This window comes from Cannabis sativa, chromosome 3 (assembly GCF_029168945.1).
Source record: "Cannabis sativa cultivar Pink pepper isolate KNU-18-1 chromosome 3, ASM2916894v1, whole genome shotgun sequence".
Classification (NCBI taxonomy): Eukaryota; Viridiplantae; Streptophyta; class Magnoliopsida; order Rosales; family Cannabaceae; genus Cannabis; species Cannabis sativa.
This window is the reverse complement of record NC_083603.1, coordinates 7,495,203-7,507,787: the sequence shown is the minus strand read 5'-3', so window position 1 is coordinate 7,507,787 and position 12,585 is coordinate 7,495,203. Positions and strand designations below refer to the sequence as shown.

General features: G+C 35.1%; 1 protein-coding gene across 1 annotated transcript; it reads right to left on the bottom strand.

The window, feature by feature from the left end:
* On the bottom strand, positions 1-12,385 carry LOC115708716 (DNA-directed RNA polymerase I subunit 1). The gene is made up of 21 exons (XM_030636715.2): positions 12,189-12,385; positions 11,815-11,984; positions 11,282-11,441; positions 10,865-11,155; positions 10,442-10,690; positions 10,103-10,273; positions 9,665-9,827; positions 8,678-8,862; positions 8,179-8,442; positions 7,485-7,573; positions 6,510-6,657; positions 6,211-6,429; positions 5,573-5,998; positions 5,316-5,460; positions 4,723-4,934; positions 4,069-4,271; positions 3,603-3,801; positions 3,259-3,515; positions 2,910-3,050; positions 1,356-2,136; positions 1-833 (listed from the first exon to the last, which is right to left on the bottom strand). Exons 1-21 carry the CDS (start codon positions 12,204-12,206, stop codon positions 237-239), a joined length of 5,088 nt encoding a protein of 1,695 aa, XP_030492575.1. The 5' UTR covers positions 12,207-12,385; the 3' UTR covers positions 1-236.
* Positions 12,386-12,585: the final 200 nt, after the last annotated feature.

The following is a 12,585-nucleotide window of genomic DNA, read 5'->3' as shown; positions in this document are numbered from 1 at the left end:
TATAAAAATGAAGATAAAAATTAAAACAGATAAAATAAAGTGAGTATACAAAGTAATTTCCTAACTTTTTTAATATTAGGAACGTCTCCAATTATAAACTCTAAATTAATGAATGTGTTATATGATAACCTCAATGATATAAATGACTTCTCTAAACACAAAATCGTGAGATTTTACAAGGCAAAATTGTGAAGTGAAAATAAAAACAACCACTAAGAGAAGAGGCAAAGGAAATATCAAAGTTGTACCTTGTGCATCAAATCAAAACATCCAGTTCCTCCCTTAACTGGCAATCCAAGACAAATCCTGGCAGATGGAGTGTCCAATTCATCCACCTCCCTATGATATGCTGCTTCAACAATAAACTTAGAAGCTGTCTCGAAAGACATTTTACTGAAAGGAGATACCGAATCTGAGATTCCCCCGAGTCTGTTCATTGGCCGATATCCACCGGTGTGAGTCATGAAGTCAGCGATCAGTGTCAAATGCCGGATATTGACAGAGATTCCGTATGACTTGAAAACATTTGTAATCTCTCTAATGATGGTTTCTCTGGCAGCTTCTACTCCATATGTGTTTAGCATAGCATGAATGTTGTTGGAGTATACATACCTGACATCAAGAACTTCATTCAACTCCCAAAATGTATTGAAGTCTACCCCAGTTGCCTGCAATGCTGGAATTTTGTCTTTTTCTTTGAGAGGAATATCTTCCCTGCTTCTAACATCTTTCCCATAATAAATAACTTGATTCTCTTTGCAAGTGATTTGTTGACAGTGATCGAATTTTCCAGAGCTTTCAAAGTGTACCTTGTTGGCTACCTTCTGAGCAATCTGCATAATAAGATCAAATCGAACGTAAAATGGGGTTAGAGTCAGAGATATGCAAAGGGCCTAGAGATAAAGCCTTTGAACAATACTCCACCACAACCTCTATTTATTTTAGTATTTTCTGGAATGGATCAGGGGAGAAGAAAAACCAAACACAAAACCGGAATACTGTCAAGAGTGACACATTTTATTGCAGGAGCAACTGGCCTATCTTAAACATCAGTTTTCTGTTTTTTTGCGTAAGGACAAATACAAAATGTCTTAAGTAGACCGAGAACCAACACTATTTTCTAAAGTGGGTTTTACTGGTTCAGGGTTTAGCTATGATTGTAAGATTGATGGAATTGAACAAAGTAAAGACAAAATAACATTAAACTAACATATAGAAGCAGTGGACATATTGAAGAAAAACTGTACATCCTCCTTTGATCAAGAAAAGAAATCAGGTTTATGTATTTGGTTGTCACATTAAGATTATTAGACAAAGAAATGAATACTTGTGGTAGAGGGCAAACGTGGAAGTACCTGGGCCAGCAGAATATGGGCTTCTATAATTCTGAAATGGATCTTAAAGTCCTGTTTCGTAACCTTCAACTTAATACGTCGGTCCGAATCAATTTTATTTAGAAATCTCCTGTTCCTCTTGGGTTTGGCTCTTGCTTTGACCTTTTCTTTTTTTGATTTTGACGTCGACAAGTTTCCAACTCCTGAAGGACTTCCAGGTGGTCCATTTTCAGATTCCAGAATCCCACTTTTGTCATCCTTGCTAAATTCAACTTTGTTGTTACCATCATCATTTTCACTTTCAGAATCATCTGATACATCCTCTTTATTATCCTCCTCTCCAGAGCTACCTTCATAATCCATCTCATCTGTAACTTGTCGCTTTCGTTTTTGTGCATCCGAACCAAAATCATCCAACCCTTCACCATCATCCTCACCATCATCACCATCCTCTTCCTCACGTCGAGATCTTTCGGAAGAATCTTCATCATTCTCATCTGGACCCTCGGATTGAGATTTTACTTCAACATCTTTTATTCCCTTAATTTTTTTGAGCAACTTTATATGAGATTCTATTGCATCCTCCAACGCCCTAACAAAGTCAACACTTAGGGTGTCTTCCCAGTCAGCTGTGTCGATACCAGCATAAACTGGAGGTTTGTAAAGCTTCATCTTAAGCTTATAAATACGGCAAATTCTATTATCTTCAAGGGCAAATGGCTTAACAGTTACTGTCATACTCTCAATAATGTCTGCCACAGTGACTTTCTTCAGACCATTAGCGAGACTTTTCGCATCTTCCCTGCAGATAAAAGATAAAAAATAAATAAAGTGCCAACCAATGCATCCATATTGCAGGTTATGTTCATATTCAACAAAAGAAGATGAAATGAAGCAGCTGGCACATTATCACAAATAAATTTGATTTTCCTCGATTGATTTCTTTTTCCTTGGAAATGGTCAGCACGCATGGTGCCACTACAAGAACACTAACAAGGAGGTCCCAGGTTAGGTTCGAACCTAGGACCTCCACCCTTACCCTATCCTTCCCTCATCACCGAGCTAGCCTTAGTGAATTGAGACTACATGAATTCTAATAAACACTAAACAGCCTGTCTCCTCCATTTCTCTAACTCAAGAAATTTCCGCACTACCTAGTTACTTCCATGCATTAAAAACCATTAATAACTTGAATACTTGACATGCACATTGCTGCCAATTATCACACACAAGGGAAAGGAAAACATCTAGGTGGCATTTGATTGGAGGTAATAAAATGGAATGGAATGGAAAGGAAACAATTTTCATTCTATTTCTTTGTTTGGTTGCATTTAAAAGTATCGGAATGTCATTCCAATGGAATGTCTTTTCCACTATTTTGATGGAATGACTATTCCATTTTAAAATGGAAGGAAAGACCATTCCAATGTAACATGAGAAAAAAATTAATGATTCTTTTATCAATTTTTTATGCATTTAAATTTTATTTCATTCCATTCCCATTTCTATGTTTTTATTCCTCCCAACCAAACGCCACCCTAGTGTCCAAAATCAAATAAATTGTAAGCTACTTACTCTGATCTGTCATCTTGCAGTGGACATGTCATAACTGGAGTCTTAATATCTTTAGAAGCGGTCATCAGGATTTCTTGGAGACGAGGAATTCCAAGGGTCACATTCATCTCACCTCGACCAGCAAGGTGAAAAGTGTTCAGCCTGAAGAGAAAATTCATATCCAAATAAACAAAGTTATTCAAAAAAAAATAATAATAATAAACAACACTTGCAATGAAACTCTGTAAGTGGATAGATACAATGACTTAGCAAGAGTGTAAGAAGTCAATGATATGCACAGACCTAACAACCACATACATAAGAGCCTTTTCTATAAGATCAAATTAAGTATTGAGAAAATAAAACTTACGTCATCTGTGTTGATGGTTCTCCTACTGACTGAGAAGCAAGAACACCAACCGGTTCTCCCGGTTGAGCAAGACTTGAGAGATACTTATGCTCCATTAACTTCAATAAATCCTGATTTGAGCCATTATGATTTTTCTCCAATGATAACTTTTTTATAAGTTTTACTGCCTTCTTTTCAAGAACAGATGGCAAATTCTTAATGTAAGGATTTGATTTTTCAAATTGGCGACAACACTTCTTGAAGATTGTTTCTTTATTCTGAATAAAAATCAATAAAATTCTATTTAGCATGGAAATTCATATTATCAGGGGAAAAAATTATACATAAAATGAACAAATTCTCACCACTGCCAGTGCTTCAAAATTTGCAAGAAAGCTTGTTTGATGAACATCTACACCATCTTCTCCATAACGAAATTGAACAATTGAACCATCAGAATCACGAACAGTATGATCATAGTTCACTTTAAGGCCTTCCATATTTTTTACCAAGCACCGTTGCAGGTATCCACTGCGAGATGTTTTTACTGCTGTATCAACCAATCTACACAACAGCAAATTCATCATTAGGAAAATAAAGCTGACAGAGGGTACACGCAACTGAGGCAGGGTACCAGATTCCAATTAACTACAAATTGACCAGTTTGTATTATCATAAATCATGCCAGAAAAAAAAAAAAAAAGAAAGAAGGGCTTCGGTTCAAGAAGACTATACTTCTGACCTGGTGCATGATAACTCCAATATACAATTTAGACAAAAACACAAAACAAAACATAGTTTCTCTGCTTAAGAAATTCAAACAAACATTACCCTTCACGACCAGCCATACAATGGAAGTAATACTCCTGAGGGCGAAGACCAGAAAGAAAGCGATCTACTACAAGGCCTCCAGCACGAGATGCCCAATCCCAGGGAGGAAAGCAAGGTAATGTTTTTCCAGAAACCATTCGAGGAACTCGCTTTCCTTCAAGTTCTTGTTGGCCTAAATGTGAAGATATTTGCTGGAAATTCACCTGTTCAAAGCATAAATTGGTAGAGAAAATAAAAATCCAATACAGTGTTTCCACTCTTAATATCAAGGCACATACGATATCATACATCCTGGTCAATTAATATGATACTCGTAATAGAAATTTTTTCAAGCTGAAAAAACTTAAATTATATATTATATCACGCTAAAGTTGATAATAGCATACTCATATAATACAACTGAGATTAAGAAGTAAGCCTCAGGCTCAATTAGCCCTATACTCAAAGATTGACATCTCTCATCTTGAAATGCAATATCAGCATCACCGTCCAATAATGCATAATGCAAGACACAAAAAAAAAAAGAAAAAAAAAGCATCAAACACATTTAGCCATACAATGAACAACAATAAAGACAAGAAAAATGTTAAAGAAATCATATCAACTTCATAAAGAACCATCTCATAAAAACACTACAGGACGAAAGAAACTTACAGCACCACCTTTAGCCCCAGATGTTGTCATAAGAGAAATACAATTCTTGCTAGGGTGTTTTAGTAATCCAACAGACAACAACCCTTTGATCTCCTCAGATTTGCTTGTTATATCATTAAGTCTACTAATCATTTTCCGATCCAAGGATGCCAAGGCGGCTTCTCCATTTACACGAATAGTTTTTTCAATTTTATGTTGCAGGGTAAAGGGATCTGCAACCCAAATAGATTAAGATTATTCATCAACCCATACAAGTAACTAATGAAAACAGTGATAAACATGGAGAGAAGATAAATGGGAGCAAACTTATATTTCTTATAAATTTCAGGCGACAATTAACAGCATGCTCTGAAACAAGACTCAAGATAACATAGGGTTCAAAATCACAACCTACATGAAATGCCTATTTGGTGAAGTTTCTCCTAGTATAATATATTTAAGTTTGAAAGTGTAATATCCAAATAGCCCTTGGTCAGCTTCTGCATAAAGAACTCTAGTCTGAATTTGAAACTTCTCATGAAGAAATCAATTTTTGATGTACCTGTACAAACCTTTATTTTTTGGCGCAAAAGCAATATAAACCATTTACGCACCTATTTTTTCATTATCTTTGACCCCAACAAACTCACGGTGAACTTCTTCACCAACCTCTTCACACTTTTCAAGTAAACTCTTCCTTTCTCTGTCTTTACTTTCCACTAGCAAAAGATCATCAACTCCACATGTGAATCCATGCATCTGGGTAATAAACATCACATCAAGCAAGCTTATGTAACTAAATTTTCTTTATTTGAAAGACAATGAAAGCCATACTAGACAAAAATAGGTTTCAAAATAAACAATGCCCAACCTGCAAGAAAACAGTAAATAAACGACTCAATGCAGAAAGCAAAACACCAGCTGTATTTGAGCCATAGAGTTCATGAACTATATGGACCAAACCATAATCAGCAAATTGAGCCTTGTCAATGACACCACGGACAAAGTTGTTTTTATAGATAAATAATTTGTCCTCCTCAAGCTCTTCATTCATCTTCAATTCATCTTTATCAGATTTTTTTTCTTTTATCGAATCTTCCTTTCTCTTTGATTCAGAATGATCAGCTTTTCTCTTTTTCTTTGATTCCTTTTCTCCATCTTTATCAACTTCTTTTTTCCTACTTGTTTCATCATCAATTGCTTTACTGTTAAAAAAGTCACGGGGGATTTTCCCACTCTTTTCAACAGTAAATGGTAGAAACCCCTTAGTGATATGGTTTAGCAAGGCAGTAATAACCTGGAAAGAGGCAAATAAGAAATAAAAACATATAGTCAGCTTTTCAAGCATACATCCTAACAAAATGTGATTAAATACTTCAATTGAGAAACTTCAAAATTCTTTTAGCCAACATCTAAGCCAGAAATTGTTATGCTTCACAAGGTCGAAGTTTCCAGATAAACTTGCAATGCTGAAATGAAAAGATTGTATAGAAAATTAGCATTAATTACCTGTTTTCCTGTCCAGAGGGGCTCTGGTTTCCAAATAGCAGGCATAAGGGATTGAATCTCAACTTCGAAATCTGCCAGAAAAACTTTATTCCCAGAGTTTTTGGAGGAAGCACTTGACCTAGTAGTTGAAAGACCAGTACTATAAAGAAGCTGGTTAAACTTATCCCGATTTAGAAAAGTATCCTTCTTTGTGAGGAGAACAGCACTCACAATATGATCCTAAAAAATTGTAAGATTGTTGATAAGCTGATCAAAAACTTCTACATTTTGTTTTTTAAAATTAAATGTGTAAAACTAACCTGGATCAAGGCTCGAATAGGTTCGCCACTAGTAGGCTTGACATATTGATTGTTTGCATTTAAGATGTTATATCCTTCTGCACGAGAAATTTCATCTTGCGGAAAATGTACATTCATTTCATCACCATCGAAATCAGCATTATAAGTACTGTAATGGCAACGAATACATTAAAAAAAAGTACTAGTTGGAATCGGAAAAAGAACTCTGAGTATAGATACACAAAAGGTGCTACTACAGTAATTCTATCTCATTATTGATAGGTACTAGTAATTAATGGCTTTAAACAAATTTGTGAGGCCACCCAAACAACCTAAGCCACTAAAGATCTTATGATTCAGCATGAAGTCATAAGAATTAGTGATTATTCTAGATCACCCCCAAAAAACCTCCATATACAAATATAAATATAAAAGTAGGTGTAGCAAACAGACATGAATTAAGGACCCCCAGCTGTTAAAATTGACATCATTGCGTTTAGAGACTAATTAGATCATCCGGGTACTTTCCATGTATATAGATATAAAAAGTAGGTGTAGCTATCGAACAACCTATTTGGCATGACTTTGAAAGCACTTTCAGAGATTAAGAGCTACCGTAGAGAGGTAATGAGTCAACCCCAGTTTCTCAACGAAGCTCTTTTGAAAAAAAACAAGGGATGCTTTAAGTTTTAAGGAAATCAAAAATAAATAAATAAATTATTGCCCAATTTTAGAAGTAGATTTCCTATTTTATCCTTATTCTAATTAAAGAAAACAGTTATTCAATCAAAACATATTTTTGTGATTTTAAATGCTCTTTTATAGTAAACTATCCAACCAACAACTATAAAAACTTCAGAATATACTTCTCTTCTTCTACTCTCTAGAAGTAGAAGTAAAATTATGCCATACAAGCATATATGGATAGATACAAGTATAAATGGCGTTTGTATGCATGTCCATATCTATAACACGTATCATGTATGAGTTACCAACCTGCAGTTTGCATAGTGCATTCGAATTGTTTTCTCTCCCTTCAACACACGAACTACATGGGCCATTATACTGGGCTTGTGAAGTGTAGGCTGCAACACAAAAATCAAAACTAACATTGAAATATAACTATGGATTTTAAAACAAAAATAGAAAAACTCATGTTTCATGTCCCACAGAGCAATCAAAAAACAAAGCAAAAACGGCAAACCTATAAATTAAATTTCAAAAATCCAACAGAAAGCACTTTTTTTTAAATAGGACCGCAACTAACCATCAAAGAGAAACCACTTTTTCCGCTGCTCTACATCTTTATGTTATTGAACAAGAAAGAAATAGTTTAACAAATAGATATTATCTGCAGAACACCTCCATAGGTCTACTGCTAACTAAACACTATGATCCATGAGACATTATGCATTTCTATTACTAAGTCTTTGACTCCAAATTCTCTGTAACAATAATTACAGTGCCTAAAGCAAAATTAAGTAGGGAACATAAAACCAATGAACACCCAAACTTTTTTTAGTAGAGAACAGATGGGAGGCCATAACTCGTGGACAATAATGTATGATAGAGACAAGACTTGCACATTTGCTTCTGAAGATAGTTACCGAAAAAAGTAAGTACATGTCTTGCTGGAGGCACACATCCATAATAGAAAAGGAAGAAAAAAAAAGATCAAGACAAGTTATACCTGTCGATTGACAAGCACGATATCACCATCTTGCAAGTGACGATGTACAAACTTGCCTTCAGATTCATTATCAAAACTACTTCCATTTTGCACAATAGCCCCTCTAGAAGAAGGTAATTTTCTCGATATTGAAATACGTGCTCTTCTGCTTGGTGCTAATTTGATAGTAGACATCTTGTCTACATAGTGTGTAGCCCCAGGATGAATTTCAGGACCATTGACGATAGCATCCCTTAACTTCGCTACATTCCATGGAGTAACTCTCTGCAAAATTTCAAAATGTATAAATAAATAATAATTAAGAAACTATACATCATGACCCAAAAAAATTATAGCTCTACAAATTTACTTAAAACTAAAGATTGAAAAGGAAAAAAAAAGAGCATATACATCTAATTACTCTAATCTATCTTCCAACACATGGCAAATCATTGCCGATTGAGTATAAATAGCAAGAGAAAAAACACAGGCAATACAGAAGCTCTATTGTAAAGCTTACTTCAGGATATGTTAATCTTAGAGCAAAGTAAGGAGGAATTCCAATTTCATTGACAGCCAAATAGGGATCTGGTGATATGACAGACCGGCATGCAAAATTAACTCTCTTCCCCATCATTTTCTGTCGAAACAAGCCTTCTTTCTTCTCCAGCAACTGAATTATTCCTGGAGCAGCATTTTTTTTCCCTGAAATCAAAAGAGAATTGCTAAGTGAAAATATTAGAGATTTCATAGCCAAGCAAATTGGATTTGGTTGGACAATCTTCATGAACTGATACCCCTCAACAAAATGGAAAAGCTGAGAGAAAAAATACGCACTAGCATGTGTGAAGAGACTATCCTAGAATTATGAAGACTCTAACTGCTTGCCTCAAAACTTCTTTTGCAAATGTAATATTTTCAATGCCCCAAAAGGAAAAACAAACGAGATTCTAGAAATTTGCACCAAAAGAAACATTTCCAAATTCATCCTACCTAAACCTTTAAAATGTGTGTGATATGTTTCAAAGCTTTATCATTTATTTATTTATGCTTTCACATGATAGGTTCACTTTACTTTCTGAAACAAAGGCATTGGTGGGATCTAATAAATAAAAATAAACTGTGGCTATTCTTTACAAGAAGAAGGGTAACAAATCTTATCTCAAACACAACGACCCAATAACTCAACAATGATGACATTTGCCACCAAAAAAAATTTTAACTGCAGAAAACAAGAAAAAAAAAATGTCTTTGTGGTTTTGAAAGTGAAGCCGGACAGAGATTAGTGTTTCTTATATGATTGTTTTAATCTTTGTTTTTTTACCCCTAGTGTGCTCACTTCCTGCTGTTCTACACTGCTTTCCACCATATAGTAAAGCAAAACTACAAAACTATGAGTACATTTAACCCAAAAAAAGAGGGAGTCCGGGTATGATTTACCACTTAATAGTAATACATAACTTAAACACCAAATCTGAACGGTAAGGGGAAAAAAGAAAAAACTCACCAGCAGCTGTTTTGCTATCAAACATCAAATTTATAGACTGCTGAAGATCCATCCACCTGCGTACAATCTTCGAGTATTCCAACTTATTAATATGAGCGTTTCCCAAATCAATATTGGCCTGGAGAACCTTACTTAACAAAACAGTTTGAGGATGTTCCATCACCTACATTAAACAGAAGCCGTAAGGAAAGATACATCTAAATTGTGGCTTCAAAAATGTGAAAGTGCACTGAATGCATGCCTAAGCATTGAAACAGCTTACTCTCATAATCTATACAAAAAAAAAAAAAAAACTTAATAAAAAAACAGTCATATGTTAAGGTTGTTCAGAATCTTCTTAAGAAAAGTTCTAATAGAAGCAAATTTTCACAAACTCAATAAACTGGTTTATTTGCGAAGCTAAGATAGGGCCATCTGTATAGATTTAAAACTACTTACAGAATCACCACCCTTGGACGGGGGGCGGAATTTGATTGGAGGTACAAGAACAGTCTCTAAGAAAAACATAGATTGATCTGCTTTATTTCCAACTCCCCGACTCTGGATGTCACTAATTAACGTAAATAGTTCAGCCTCATTTTTCCACAAGAGCTTCATAATCTCTTTAACCTGTCACAAAAGCAGAGAATTCAATTCATCCCTTTGGAAACAGAGCAAAATATTTAATTATTAATTATGCAGAAATTAATCAGAGTAGGTTTATTTTAACGCTTACAGAGAATATAACTAAGGAAAAGTTAAGGCTTAATAATTAAGGCAGCCAAGCAAGAAGCACACCTCTTGTGGCAACAGAGGTCCAGTAAAAGCTTTTCTCTGTTTGAATTCCTCACCAGTGTTGTTGCACTCTTCACTTTTTTTACGACTCTTTGTAGAGGTAGCTTGAGTATCCATGATAGCATCACCACCTTCAGTTGGTGAATCATGAATGATTTCTTCCTCAGGCAACAACTCTGCATCTACAAGTGGCCATTTTAATTTTTTTCCCGCCATAACATTACTTCTAATATCTTGTTCATTATAAGGTTCCTACAGCCATCAATAAAATAGGAACCTATTTAGAAACTAAGAAATGTGACAATGATGTGACTCCCCTGCCACAAACTGTGCAATTCTAATAAGCCAAATCAAATGTGTGCATAAATAATCAAAAAGAAAGCAATCACAATCGAATTTCAAACACCAAAGATTAAAGGAGATTACCATGTGAAACCATCCAAAAGTAGGTTTGACTATTTTAGGATTATATGCATCGCAAGATTCACATTTCTTAGGTTTAAGCTTCATAAAGTTCTTCAAAACAGTCATTGCTTCAGTGAGCTCAAAAGAGGTCCATTTGTGCTGCTTTATATTCTTGACACCAGCATACTTGCTCTTCCTCCCAACATTGTCATTTGGATCAGAAGACTTGTCAGGCAAATCAGAATCTAAGGCCTTTGCCCCGACAACATCACCTTTCAAGATAAGTTCCAACTGGGAAACACATTTCTTAACCTTGATTGACAAACAAAACATGTCAAAAAGAGCGATTTTAGGAAGATGTGCAGGCTTAAAAATACATAAAACCCCATAAAATAATCATAGTATACTCACATATCTTAATCATCACATTACACTTACCGCTATTGGACCCGACCTATATTGATAACAGAAGAAACAAGTTCTTTGTAAGTGACTGTAAAGGATATTGAATAGCATGGGATTATAGACCGGAGAAACGAGATCAATATGACCACAATGACCTGGGCAGCTAAATGAACGCTGACCACAAGATTTGCATCTGCATTGAAACAGGAGCAAAGTATATTTACTTAGTTAACATCATTAGTAACAAAACCCAACAACAAGTAAAAATCAAACTACTGCAATGTTACAGAATTGTTTCACTTAATAATATCTTTTAGGTGACAGTGTGAACCTTTCAAAAAAATGTTTAAAAATAAATTAAGTCTTCACATTAAAGCAATTTGCAGCTCCTTCTACTTCACCCAATCCATTCACTTTAGGTCAAAAAAAAACATATAAACAACTCACAAACCAGAGCAGAATTTATAATGGAAACCATAATAGTAAGTAATAACAATAACGTTATCCTTATAAGCAATACAATCAAAATCAAAATTTAACCAATATGCACATGAAGAAACACTTACAGTGTTCTTTCATCTAAAGATCCCAAAGCCGGATCATAGAGTCCACCGGGGATGGGTCTCTCCACATTATCAAGCAAATTTGGGCTTGTAATTTTTACAAAACTCTGCTTACGAACCTCTTCATCTGTATAGAAACTGAACTGAACCGCCTCGACTGACTCCGTCGCACCCTGCAAAAGAAACAGAACCCAAAAACCCTCAAAAACAAATTCCACTGATTCAAACCTCAAACTGACTAAAGCTTCCATCTTTCACCAAAAAAACCTGAATCAAAGAACAGGCTCACACCCAACGAAACCACAAAAACAAAACAAACAAACAAAAAACAAGTTTTTGCCACATAGAGAGAGAGAGAGAGAGAGAGAGAGTGATACCTCAGTGGTGTTAGCCATGAGGATGCTGGAGAAGAGAAAGGTGGTATAGTGAGAAGGTGACGATGGGAAAGGCGAAGAAGAAGGTTTTGGCGGCAGAAGGAGGAGAGAGAAACGTTCGAGGGTTCTTGTGTGAGGTTTAAGGTTTTGGGTTTTACGCTTCACAACCCAAACTCAAACCCCAAAGCTTTCCAATTCGCCCACCTTCCTTCCTATACTTTGCTTAATTACTCGTTTTCCCCAAATTTTATCATTATTCTATTTTTGGCTATTAGAATATTTTTTCTCTCAAAATAATACACAATGTTGAATTTTTTTTTTATTTTATTTTTTCAAATAATTAGCATTCCTATTAGATTTCATATATGGTAATGCTATTATATTGTACTCCTTAAAATAT

Coding starts and splice junctions, on each gene's coding strand:
- LOC115708716 (XM_030636715.2), bottom strand. Junction 11,156..11,281: donor ATAGGTCGGGTCCAATAGCG/GTAAGTGTAATG, acceptor TTGTCAATCAAG/GTTAAGAAATGTGTTTCCCA. Junction 4,272..4,722: donor CTGGGGCTAAAGGTGGTGCT/GTAAGTTTCTTT, acceptor TGCTTTGAACAG/GTGAATTTCCAGCAAATATC.